The 13,410-nt window shown below is 38.9% G+C and overlaps 1 protein-coding gene across 1 annotated transcript in view; it reads left to right on the forward strand.

The window, feature by feature from the left end:
• Nucleotides 1–13,410, forward strand: part of LOC150091527 (dynein regulatory complex subunit 2-like) — a 149,629-nt gene that overhangs the window by 63,262 nt on the left and 72,957 nt on the right. Inside the window, exon 6 of the mRNA XM_090384347.1 lies at nucleotides 10,097–10,174. Within this exon, the coding sequence (XP_090240473.1) occupies nucleotides 10,097–10,174 (78 nt within the window). The remainder of the gene's footprint in view (nucleotides 1–10,096; nucleotides 10,175–13,410) is intronic.

A 13,410-nucleotide genomic window follows, 5' to 3' on the forward strand; every position in this document is an offset into this window, starting at 1 on the left:
CTAGTTGACATTTCTGTTCACTGACATTTGTGGGTGGGGGTTAAAATTTAAAACAGTAAAAAGATAAGCAGTCAATAACAAAGAACACGGCACACACAAATTGCAAGTAACATGATATGCGCAAGTGAGAACGGAGTAACGAGTTACAAAGTTTTAAAAATAGGAATGAAGAGAAGATCTGAAAATTAATTTTTTTATATGATTGAAGATTTCATGGAAGAGTAAACTCATTTCACCATAATAACCCACAGAATTCCAGCTGTCGGTATTATCGCGAATTCAGTAAGATCGAGTTTACTGCCCATTTATGATAGATTTCACTAACAGAAAAGCCCAATAAACAGGTGACTGCTAATTGTTTTTAATGTTTTATGGTTGTGACTTCCAGAATTTCGACCAAACCACGTGGTACCGTTGGAGACAATTGTAGGGTAATTTCCAGTGCTGCGGTCTCCTGCCCTGATTAAAGGGCATGCTGGCCCAATTAAGCGAAGTAAACCCTGGCTATTTTCTCGATTGGGTTCTGTTTTTTAAGATTTGCCCCAAATAAACGGCTGCCCCGATTAACCGGTGGCCCAAATAACCGGAATCCACTGTATAAGGAGTGTAGATAATAAAATATACTGAATGTTTATTTATTTATATTTCACTTACTGTATGAAAAGTATGCATTTTATTCAGTGTTTATCTGTTGGTTCATATTCCAAGCAACCTCCATTTCATTCTAAACAGAGCTCTAATTATATACCTATGTTTTGAATGACATTATTAGTATTTGCTTTGGAATGTGATTAATTACATGTATGATATTTTCCTTTAATTGAAGAAGGGTGGTAGGTATTAGAGCTCTGTAAAAATTTCTTTGAGAATGTCCCTGAAGATAAAAAAAAAAAATCAGATGCCATTAAATCTTCAGAATAGGATGGGTATGAGAAATCAGGGTTTCCAAAAGTCTGATAATTTCAAAGGATGCCTCTTGAAATTATCTACACAGATTTTGGAAGTGACTTTGAGAAAGCACCGTTATTGTTGCATTAGCTGTATGATTTGTTGCATTATCTTTGGAACTTATTATTGGACAGCTGCAGGTTTCTAGCATGGAAAATGCTTCCAGATCTTTAGTAAATCATATAAATTTCCTGATATTGTTCTTGATTGACAATTACTGTTTGTGTAGAAAATTCCTTGAAATCTGTATTGTGCTAACATGCTGTAAGTATTATGAAATTTTCAAATGAGTTGTTGACTAGATCTTTTCATTGGTGAACACTTATTAGCCCAGTGATTTTCCCATTCTTGGAAGTACTTTTGGAAAGCCAAGCAATCATATTACCCTTTATTGTTTGTATATCATTATACCAACATCTTTTCAGTTTTTTCATGTGTGCGCAGTCTTGGAAACAAAAACAAAAAGTCACATGGAGCTATATGTGGTGAATATAGGGTTTGCTGGACTTGTGCAATTCTGTTTGTCCAAAAAAAAAAAAAAAATTGTATAAGTAAAGTACAAGAGGAGCAAATCGGGTGGTGAAGCAACCAGTCTTTGGAGTTTCACTTTTTTTGTCTGTTTTCTTCGGTGATTTCATGAATAATCAATCTTCAGCCATTTCATTCCAAAGTTCACACTTCAGACACAATTTCATCATTTGTTGAAATTGAGGGCTTTCCAGATTACAGATCAGTTTTGGCAGACTCCCTACCCCCATTTAAAATGATGGTGTCAGTTGAAAACTTGTGTATGGCCCATTTCAGAGTCCCCATATGCTAGTTTAAGATCAAATATTTTGTTTGTGGGATTTACAAATTTAAATCAAAATTTAACACATGCAGGTGCATGCACACACACGCACATTGTTTAGTGACATTTTGAAATGTGACGAGATGTAGTAACATATCTTCGTTATTAGTTGTTGATAACAGACTGCTATGAGTGAATGAATAGCTTACTATGTGGAGGTTTTAAGGGTGAGACATACCTAAACATGTTATGCTTTGTCATTGTGCAGTCTTAACTTGAACAATGAACATGATCTGGATACTTTCTGAACAGACCTTGTATTTGAGTGACCATAGTTCAAGCCTGCGTGACTACTAAATACTGTGCTATTTGTTGCATTCTCTCTCTGTCTTGCGAACTTCTTTGACCATGTGGTTGTCATGGAGTATAAACAGAAATTTTCTTTATTTATTATTTTAGTGAAATGTATATTTAGGAAAAGTTATGGTAAGACAGTTTTTATTCCTTTCGGTATTCTTCTCTCTTAAACAAAATGGTATTTGAAAAAGTCTTCAAAATGTGTTAGTGTCCAGTACTAACCTCTCTGCAGTTACTTTACCTATGAGATTTTTACATGCTTTGTCATGCAAGAGATCCCAATTTTAAAAACTCAGTATGGCTAGCATTTATGAAAATTTCTTAGTGACTTTCCCCTCTCTGGTTATTAGTACTGTCTAGTATGCTACATCAAAATATCTTGTTCATAAGAATAATTATTTATATGAAAATGATATTAGCGATTAAAAGAAAGATGCTTCGCTACTCTCAACTGAGCAGTGACATCAGGTCTATGGGAGAGGGTGAATAACATAGTTAGAAAGAAAATTCTAATTTGCATAGATAAGGGACATCATAAATTGTAAATTAAAAGTCAGTTCTTTAAATGATAAAACAAAACTGCAAACAAAATGTTATAAAACATAAACTGAAGACTGAGGTAAGATATTAATGGAACACTCAGTGGAAATAGACAGAGGGTGACAGCCACAGTTTTCTGAGTATCCTGTAAAGGACTTCTGTACAAGAATCAAAGTAATGAGATTTGTCATAAAAACTAAGAAACTAACAAAAATGTGACAAAAATAAAAGTAAAGTAAAAATAAACTAAAAAAATGTAAAAATTTGTCATACTTAAATTTTAAAAAAAAATTTAGATATAACAAATGTGAGTGGTGAAAATTAAAACTAATTAAAAAGCAAATATCTGTTAGCAGAAAATCTTACTTTGACTGGAATAGTGACTGCCAAATTCTAGAGTTTGAGATCCGAAGATTATAAGGAGACCATACACCCAAGGGATTGCTGATGGGAGAGGATGAAATATAGCAGAATGGCAGAAAAATACAAAGAGCAGAGAAAACTAAAAGAAACAAAGAGGACGACTCCTGGCTGTGATCAACTATGGAAAACTAGAGAGTAAGGAGAAAGTGGGGGGAGGTGTTAATAGTAGTATTAGTAGTGGCAGGCAATACAAGAAAGCAAGCTTATAAAGCCTCAGCCACAAAAAAACTTTCCACATCACCTGTCCACATCAGCTTTGGAAAGAAAGCTTTTAGGTTTGCCAGGTCCATCTGACAGCTTTTGAAGGGCTGAGGGCTTTGTGTTCTCAGTCCTGGATTTATCTATCTTTGAAAAGGAAGGTTGCTGACTTGTGTCTGCATTGAAAGCTATTTTTTTCATTTGCTACTGTTAGGCAAACTGCTGCTGCATAGGTCATGTGAATTTCACAGGAATATGTGGACTCAGGTCAGCATTCTTTCTTTCCAAAGAAAAATAAATCCAGGACTGAGAAAACAAAGCCCTCAGCCCTTCGAAAGCCATCATATGGACCCAACAAACCTAAATAATGATCACATTCAAATTCTTACACTGGAACTTCTGTGGATTCTGTTGGAATAGTGATGACATCAAGGCTCTTCTGCATAAGCATGAGCCAACATGCTTTTTGCTGACAGGAGACATAGCTAAAGGCAAATGAGGACCCTTGTTTGCAAAACTGCTCAATCATTCACAAGGATAGAGCTGGGGATGGACCTACCCATGGAGGAGTTGCCATTCGTGTGGATAACCATACCCTTTTCCAAGCCATGCCACTTACCACTAACTTAGTGGTAGCAGTTCACCTAACAGTAGGATTTATCTTAACTGTTTGCTCTATCTATTTGCCACCTGGGAATGACATCCCCCAGGCACACCTTGACAATCTCATTAAGCAGTTACCATCCTCTTTTCTGTTACTTGGGGATTTCAACAGACATAATATGCTGTGGGGTAGTACTGGACATCAATGGAAGGGATAGGTCTGTCGAGTGTATGCTTGAAAACAACAACCTGGCCTTTCTAAATGTGGGGTATAAAATTTTCTTCCACATGTTTTCCCATACATTTACTGCAATTGATCTCTCTCTATATGCTCCCCTTCTCTCCTCCCTGTGTGTTCATAGGAGGTTGAAGACAACCTTTTGGAAGCAATCACTTCCCCGTGATAACCACTCTTAGGAAAAGACTGTGCTACTCATCAGGGATTCCATGGTAGAAGACTGATCATGCTGACTGGAATGCTTTCAGACATTTAGCAACCCTTTAATACCAACACAGTCAGCAAGCAGCCAATTAACAACATAGTGAGATATGTCCCAGAAGGTATTGTCCAAGCAGCAACAACTGTGATTCTGAAGACATCGACTTGATTTCCACCATTTCCAAAGTCATGGTGGATTGCAGAATGCACAGCAGCAAGAAAGATCCAAAACAAAGCATGGGGTAAATTTCTTCATTATTCTACCACAGATAATCTAATAGCCTTCAAATTTGCCTGAGCAAAAGCATTACGTTAGATGTCAGAGCGAAAAGGAATCTTGGATCTGTTTCACATCTTCCATCAACCAGATGGTGCTAAACTCATCTGGGAGAAAATGAAGGGCGGCTACACGTTGCCCACTACATTGATCCTAGATTATAATGGCTGTGCAACTGCAGACCCGACTGCAATTGCCAACAATCTAGGGAAGACATTTGCTAAAGTGTCCCCCCAAGTTCCTGGCCCTCAGATGAAAAGCTGAAAAAGCAGCATTTGAAGTTATCTTCGAATAACTGGGAGGCATACAATCAGCCTTTCATGGAATGGGAATTGAAATTGGCACTACCTCTATCTCATGTGAGTTGGAGATTTGGGCTATTGGGCCAGATGACATCCATTATGAGATGATCAAACATCTTTCATCTGAATCTATGGATCAGCTGCTCTGTCTGTTCAACAGAATCTATCTTGAAGACCAGTTTCTGGACACCCAACATAAGGCAATCATGCTTGCCTTTCTCAAGCCAGGAAAGGATACAAAATTGCCGGACAATTACTACCCAATTGCTCTGACAAGCTGCTTCTGCAAGGTCCTGGAAAGGATGGTCAATTACCCATCTCATGTAGCATTTAGGGGCAAATGACCTCTTTGCCGAAGTACAAAGTCGCTGCTTCTGAGGAAAGGGTCAACACTCAACCATTTAATAAGAGTAGAAAAATCTATATGATATACTTTCCTCAAATGCAAGCACCTGGTGTCGATTTTCTTTGATGGGGAAAAAGAATATGACTTGGCTTGGGAAATTTGGAATCTTAAATTTCTAAGATATCTATAATCTTAGTGTTAGGAGTTGTCTAGCCTTTTTTATTGAACCATTCATTCCAAGTTTGTGTGAGGTCTGCTCTCTCAACATTTTGCCTAGAGGGAAGCCTAAGGGTCAGTTAGCATTAGCAGAGGCAAATGATGCAAGATAAGCAGGTTTATACATGATCAGCCAAAAACAAATAAACAAACAAAAAAAAAAGAAAAAAAAAAGATGCCTCCCATTTCACCCAATCATAATCATTTCCTCCAGTAGTTTGTCTAATTCTACCTTGAATTAATATATAAGCTATAAACTTCCACAATAACAGATGGAAGTTTGTTCCAGCATCAACCCTGCTGGCTAAAGGCAAACTTCTGCACATCTATTCTGCAACCATCCTTCTTCATTTTGAATTTGTGCCATCTCATGTGAGTGGTCTGAGGAAGAGGAATATTCCCATCAGCATTGAGCTTGCTCAATCCATTCAAAGCCTTAATCACCTCAGTGAGATCACTTCGCAGACACCTAGTCTCCAGATGAGGAATTTGTGGACCTGAAGCTTTTCTTGGTAAGAGCACCCCTTTGTTCCACTCACCAGACTTGTTGCCCTTCTATACTCATTCCAGCAGCTCCACATCCTTCCTAAAATGAATCCTCCAGCCTGTATGCAGTACTTAAGATGTGGCCTGACTGCTGCCATATACAATGGGATAATCAGCTCCTTATTCCTGCTAGCAAAATTCATGTATATCATTGACAAAATCAAATAAGCTGTCCTGCAGCCTGTCTGCAGTGCTCAAAGAACTTCACATCTGACTGCACAATTAACCCAGATCTTTTTTCATTTTCAATTATGATGAGTGTAATACCACACAGTTGGTATGATACTTGGGTTACTGCTACCCACATTCAGTACTTTGCATTTATCAGTATCATTAATAAATATAGAAAACTACAATGGGCCATCTCCAAACCCTGGGCGACTCCATTAGTCCATGAAGAGCAGTGTCCATTGATTACCTCTCTCTGTCGTCTCCCACTCAACTATCCCTTTATCCATTGCAGCAACTTGCCCTTAATGCCATACTGCTCCAATTTGTACAGTAGCCTTCCATGTGCAACAGTATCAAAAGCTTTCCTGAAATCCAAGTATGTGATATCAAAATTATTTTTTGCATCCACTTCCTTTGTGACCACATCATAGTATCCAATCAAATTGGTCAAACAACATTTCCCCTTAACAAACCCATGCTGTGTCTGAAGTATAATTATGGTCTTGTCTGGATGATACTGCATTACTTCGTTTATCAGTGACTCCATTATTTTCCCTTGAACAGAAGTTAAACTAATAGGTCTTTAATTGCTCATATCACACTGTGATCCCCCCCCCTTTGTGAATTGGGGATACATTAACACATCTCCAGTCCCTGGAGACCTCCTCTGAATCCAAGAATGCTCTCATAATTATGGCTAAGGGTTTGCTTACTTCCTTCGGTGCCTCCTTTAATGTAATTGGATAGATTCCATCCACCCCAGATGATTTCTGAATTGGGGATACATTAACACATCTCCAGTCCCTGGAGACCTCCTCTGAATCCAAGAATGCTCTCATAATTATGGCTAAGGGTTTGCTTACTTCCTTCGGTGCCTCCTTTAATGTAATTGGATAGATTCCATCCACCCCCAGATGATTTCTTATGTTTATCTTCAACAATTTATCTTCAACTTTCCTCTCAGTTATTAAAAATCATTTAGTTACCTGTTAGTTCAATAACTTTCTGGCTCTCACTTCACACATTCACACACAAAGAATTGTAGATGCAAAATACTCATTCAGTTTGTCAGCTACCTGAGTGATCATCAAGAGTAGAACCATTGATATCAAGTGGACCAATCTGATTTATCCCCTTCTTTCTAGAGTTTGCATTAAAGAAATCTTTGCATCATTTTCCAAAGATTTCTTGTAATTAGCATTAGCATTAGTAGAGGCATTTGATGCAAGAAAGCAAGCTTATGCAGCATCAGCCAAAAAAAAAAAAAAAACCCACTTCACCCCTCTGTTCGTTCAAAATACCTGTCCAGCTGAGCCTTAAACTTATTTAGGCTATCAACCTCCACTACAAGGGATGGAAGTCTGTTCCACCAACCAACCACCCGCTGGCTAAAGGCAAATTTCCGCACGTCTATCCTATATCTGTCTTTCCTCAATTTGAATTTATGCCCTCTCAGGTGATTATTCTGAGCTAGAGGAAGAATCCCATCAGCATTGAGCATGCTCAAACCATTCAAGGCTTTATACACCTCTATCATATCACCTCGCCGGTGCCTAGTCTCCAGACACTGTAATTTGCAAAACTTAGGCCTTTCTTCGTAAGAGCACCCCTTTGTTCCATTCACTAATCTTGTTGCCCTTCTCTGTACTCGTTCCAGCAGCTCTACATCCTTCTTGAAATGAGGCCTCCAGACCTGTATACAGTACTCTAGGTGTGGCCTGACCATTGCCTTATACAAGGGAATAATCACCTCCTTATCCCTGCTGGAAAAATTCCTGTATATCATTGACAATACTCCATGAGCTACTCTTGCAGCCCATCTGCACTGCTCAGAGAACTTCATATCTGCCTGCACAACCACCCCCAAGTCCCTTTCATTCTCTACCACTGTCAGTGTAGTACCACAGAGTTGATACATTGCTCTGGGGTTGCTGTTTCCCATGTGTAGTACTTTACATTTGTCAATGTTAAACTTCATTTGCCACCTCTCAGCCCATCTGCTCAACCTTTCCAGATCCTGTTGCAGCAGCATAGTGTCAGTAGTGTCCTTGACAACCCTGCCAACCTTTGTATCGTCTGCAAACTTGGACATTAAGCTTGATATACCATCATCAATATCATTTATAAATACAGAAAACAATAATGGACCCAGCACTGAGCCCTGAGGGACTCCACTAATAACATTAGTCCACGATGAGCAGTGTCCATTGATTACCACTCTCTGTAATCTACCTTTGCTTGCCCAACCTCCTTTGTGAGTTGTTACAGACTAGCTTACAGCCACCATAGGCTTCTGTGTCACCTGATAATTTATATGTATCCCATGCACTTTTCTTCGGTGCCTCTGTAGCCAGGTGGGAAGAAGCAGCAGTGCGCAGCACACGCTTCTTGATTAGACCGGGATTCGAGCCTGTAACCACCAAATACAGAGGATGCGGAAAGGTCAGGGAATGACCATCGCATATCCCGGAGCAATGTGGCCTTAGTTGCTAATGCTCCTAAAAACCAAATAACAAACAAGCACTTTTCTTCGCTGTCATGAGTCTCATTAGTTCATCTGACATGCATTTAGATCTAAGCCTTGAACAGTATTTCTTGATTGGTAAGTAAAGACTAGTAGCTTTTATGATTAATTCCTTGAATGCTTCCCATTTTGAATTTGCTATTGGAAACATCATCAGTTGGTCTCACTGTATAGAATTTAAAAACTGTCTGAGACCACTGTAGTAACCTTTATGAAAACAAAAACCCTTCCCTTTGCCCCTGATGGTAGTTACATCTTTAAGTAAATCTAATCAGCACACTGTGATCAATGCCACCTAGTGGTTTCTTTATCTGCAAATTATTAATGCATCAATAATCGTTACTGTTAATCAGATCAAGAGTATTAATCCCTCTGGTTGCCTCTCAAACATGTTGCTGTAAAAAAAGAATTATGCAATAAACCCACAAAAGTCTCGCTGTTGTGCGAGTGATCAAACCACAAGTTCCATTCAATATCTGGAAGATAAAATCCCCCATTATAAGACATTCTGATTTACTGGCACACTATTTCTCTGTACAGTTGTTTATTGTACTCATCAGAGTCATTAGGCCTATAGTACACCCCTACTCTCATTTTTGCTTTCCCAGTACTTATGTCATACCAGACTGACTCAACATTGCACTGTCCGCCCATATCAACTGGATGTATTGCCTTCAATTTTATGTGTTTCTTAACTAACAGCATAAATCCTCCTCCCTTCCTATTCTGTATCTCCTTTCTGTACACATTGTACTCCCCAAATTCCAATTCTGCATTCTGTGTGACATCACGTCTCTGATATCCCAACAATATCCGCCTTTGATGTCTCGACCAGCACTTCAAATTCATCAAATTTATTTACTATACTCCTGGCATTGGTGTACATGGAAGTATACATTCACCTGTTCTTACTCATAGTTACCCTAACACAGCCCATGTATTTACTTGTTCCACGATGACTCCCACCAATTCTTGAAATCCCCAGCTCCTTGCTTTCCAGGTTGTTGCTCGTCCATTAGAAGCAGTGCAAGAATCACTTTCACCTCTGCCTGCAGCTATATGTTAATCTATTAGTCTGTGAATCTTGCCTCCCCCCAAAGCTAGCAGTTTTTCTAACCCACCTAACACTGGCTTGATAGCATCAGCAAATATTCTTGCACCTTTTCAATTAAATGTATCCCATCCCTCTAGTAGCAGTCTCTCCTGTTACATATTTTAGAAGGATGTTAAATATAATTTTTATTATGTTTGTTCAGTTTTTCTTTTTTGGATTATTCTGATCATAAAACCCTTTTTTCTAGTGTGTGAGTGTTTTGGTCCAGAGCTGACATAAAAAAAAAAAAAAAAAAAAAGTAAAATTGTTTATTATTTTTGGAACAAAGCCAGTACACAATTTATTAGTTGCATTTTTTGTAGATGTCTATCAACCAGATGAAAAGAAATATTGAAGAAACAATAAACGAACATAGAGAAAGGAATGACAAGCTAAAAGAGGTTGGTGTGAAACTTTATATAGTTGAACTTTAAATTGTTTTTGTTGGTTTGTTGTCTTATTTACTGAACCTTGAAAGTACCATCAGCGAAACAGTAATTCCTATTTCTTAAGATATTGAAAATATGTGTATAAAATATATATACTGTATAAAATTTTAAGATTTTATATAGTATACACTATAAACTTTAAAATAAAGGACTTGGAAAGTTTCTTGCTTATACAGAATATACACTGTCCAGTCAAAATATTATGATGAACCCCGTGTTTTAGCAATTGGCTATTCCTCCGTGTCATGGCACATGTGTTGCGTTGAGAATTGGTAAATGTGATGCTGCAGGTTCGTCGCATGTGGTTCATACGAAGCACTTGATTGACATGGGCAAATGAATGTGATCTGACAGACTTCGAAAAAAGGGGTGATTGTTGGGTATCTGTTGAACAGTGCCAGTATTAAATTGTACTTTTAACTATATACATTTAACGACTTAGATTACGTAACATAAATAATTAGCAAAAATAAATAATTAATACTTAACTTGATACGGAAGTTATATAAAGGGATTTCGTAGATAACACTCGATACTGAAACATAAATATTGCGTTATAACTGTGTTGGAATACAAGTTTAGGGTTTTAATTTTGTACTGAAATTGAAATTTTATTGAAATTAAATCGAAATCATGACTCAGACCACAGCAGCAAAACAAAAGGCTCAAGCTAATGGGAGTGCTGTGGCTCAGGGGAAAACTGAGGGGGGGGGGTCAGTTGCCCTCTGAATCACAGCCTTTTAAAATGCACTATTTGCTTGATGTTTGTGGAGCAGTCAGGTACGGGACATGATACTGCCATGGGGGATGTCTTTGTACGTGCGCGATGCAAGGAGTGTAAGGATATCAGGCGACAACTCAGCATTGTTATGGGCCTATATGAGAGCTCAAAGGACAGGGTGGATGCCCTCGAAGGATTAAAAGTGAGGGACCCATCAAGCTCTCAGCTGCCCACACCAATGCCAGAGCTTGCACTTGGGCATCACGCAACACAGTGGCAACCCCCAAGGCAGAATGCGCTGGTCCCAAAGGAATTAGTAGTTGTTGGTGACTCTATTGTCAGGGAAACGGGAAACATGCTTTGTAAAAAGGATAGGTGGAACAGGACCAGGGTATGTCTGCCAGGGGCAAAGGTTGATGACGTTGTAGAGCGGATATCATCTTTTAAGGGCACAAAAAGTGATATAGTTGTAAATGTTGGCACTAATGATATTAAGAGTAGGAGACCGGTGGAATTACTTAACAAGTACAGGTCACTGTTGAAAAAAAGCCGTTAATTAGGGTTGAATTTGAAAGTGTCTGCTATTCTGCCCAGACATGATAGGAGGGAGTATCATGTCCTGTCGATCAATTCGGCCCTGGAAAGATTGTGCAATGCTCAAGGGGTAGAATTTTTTCAGCCTGGTCTGTACTTATTAACAGGAGAGACTGCTTCTACAGGGATGGGATACAGTTCTACAGTGTTAGGCGGGTCAGAAAACTGCTAGATTGGGGGGATACAAGGACTAATAGATTAACAGTAGCCACTGGCAGAGGTGAAAGTAATTCTTGCACTGCTTCTATTGGAATGAGCAGCAGCTTGGAAAATAAGATGCAGGATATTTCAGAGACTGCTGGGAGTCATTGGGGTACAAGTAAACACATGGGTTGTGTTAGGGTAGCTAAGAAAAAGAACAGGTGCATGTATACTTGCGTGTACACCAATGCTAGGAGTTTGGTAAATAAATTTGATGAATTTGAGGTATTGCTCAAAGCATCAATGGTGGATATTGTTGGGATATCAGAGACGTGGTGTCACACAGATATAAGTAATGCAGAACTGGAATTTGGGGAGTACAACGTCTACAGAAAGGATAGACAGGATAGGAAGGGAGGAGAGGTTAGGCTATTAGTTAAGAAACACATAAAATCCAAGGAAGTGAAGCCAGTCGACATTGCTGGACAGTGCAGTGTCGAGTCAGTTTGGTGTGACATAAACATTGGGAGATCAAAATTGAGAGTAGGAGTGTGCTATAGGCCTAATGACTCTGATGAGTATAATAAGAAACTGTACAGGGAAATAGAGTGGGCAAGTAAATCAGAGAGTGTTATAATGGTAGATTTTATTTTCCCAGATATTGACTGGAATTTGTGGGTTGGTCACTCACACACTAGCAAGGCTTTTGTGGATTTATTGGATGATTGTTTTCTAAATCAGCATGTTCGGGAGGCAACTAGAGGGAGCAATATTCTTGATTTGATTATCAGTAGTGATTTTTCATGCATTAAAAATCTGCAGATACAGGAACCACTAGGTGCCAGTGATCACAGTGTGCTGAAGTGGGATTTACTCAAGGAGGTAACTACCATCAGGGTTAAAGGGAAGGGTTATTGCTTTCGTAAAGGCAATTACGATGGTCTGAGACAGTATTTAAATTCTATACAGTGGGATCAACTGATGATGTTACCAACAGCAAACTCAAAATGGGAAGCATTGAAAGAACTTATCTTGGAAGCTACTAGGCTTTACATACCAACTAAGAAATATTGTTCAAGGTTCAGGCCTAAATGGATGTCAGATGAACTAATGAGACATATGGCAGAGAAGAAAAATGCATGGGATACATATAAATTAACATGTGACACAGAAGCCTATGATAGATATAAGTTGATCTGTAACCAAGTTACAAAGGAGGTTAGGCAGGCGAAGGCAGATTACGAGAAATCTTTGGCAAGGGATGCAAAGAAAAACAGCAAGGAGTTCTTTACTTATGTAAACTCTAGAAGGAAGGGGGTGAATCAGATTGGTCCACTTGATATCGATGGTTCAATTGTTCATGATCCTGCTCAGGTAGCTAGGTAACAAACTAAATCAATATTTTGCATCTACATTCACACATGAGGAGTTATTCAGAAAGGGTAATGCCATAGATGAAGTAAACACTGGCAGTGAGCTAGATGATCTTGTAATAATTGAGAGTAAAGTGGACGAGAAATTGTTGAAGATAAATACAAGAAAGGCACCTGGGGTGGATGGGATCTATCCAGTTATATTAAAGGAGGCGGCAAAGGAAGTAAGCAATCCATTAGCCATAATTATGAAAGCTTCCTTGGACTCGGGGGTACCCACAGACTGGAGGGCGCCTCCGTAGCCAGGTGGGAAGGAGCAGCAGTGCGTAGCACACGCTTCTTGATTAGACTGGGGTTCG

Source organism: Mastigoproctus giganteus, chromosome 1, assembly GCF_048544385.1.
Source record: "Mastigoproctus giganteus isolate SK-2022 chromosome 1, ASM4854438v1, whole genome shotgun sequence".
Taxonomy (NCBI): Eukaryota; Metazoa; Arthropoda; class Arachnida; order Uropygi; family Thelyphonidae; genus Mastigoproctus; species Mastigoproctus giganteus.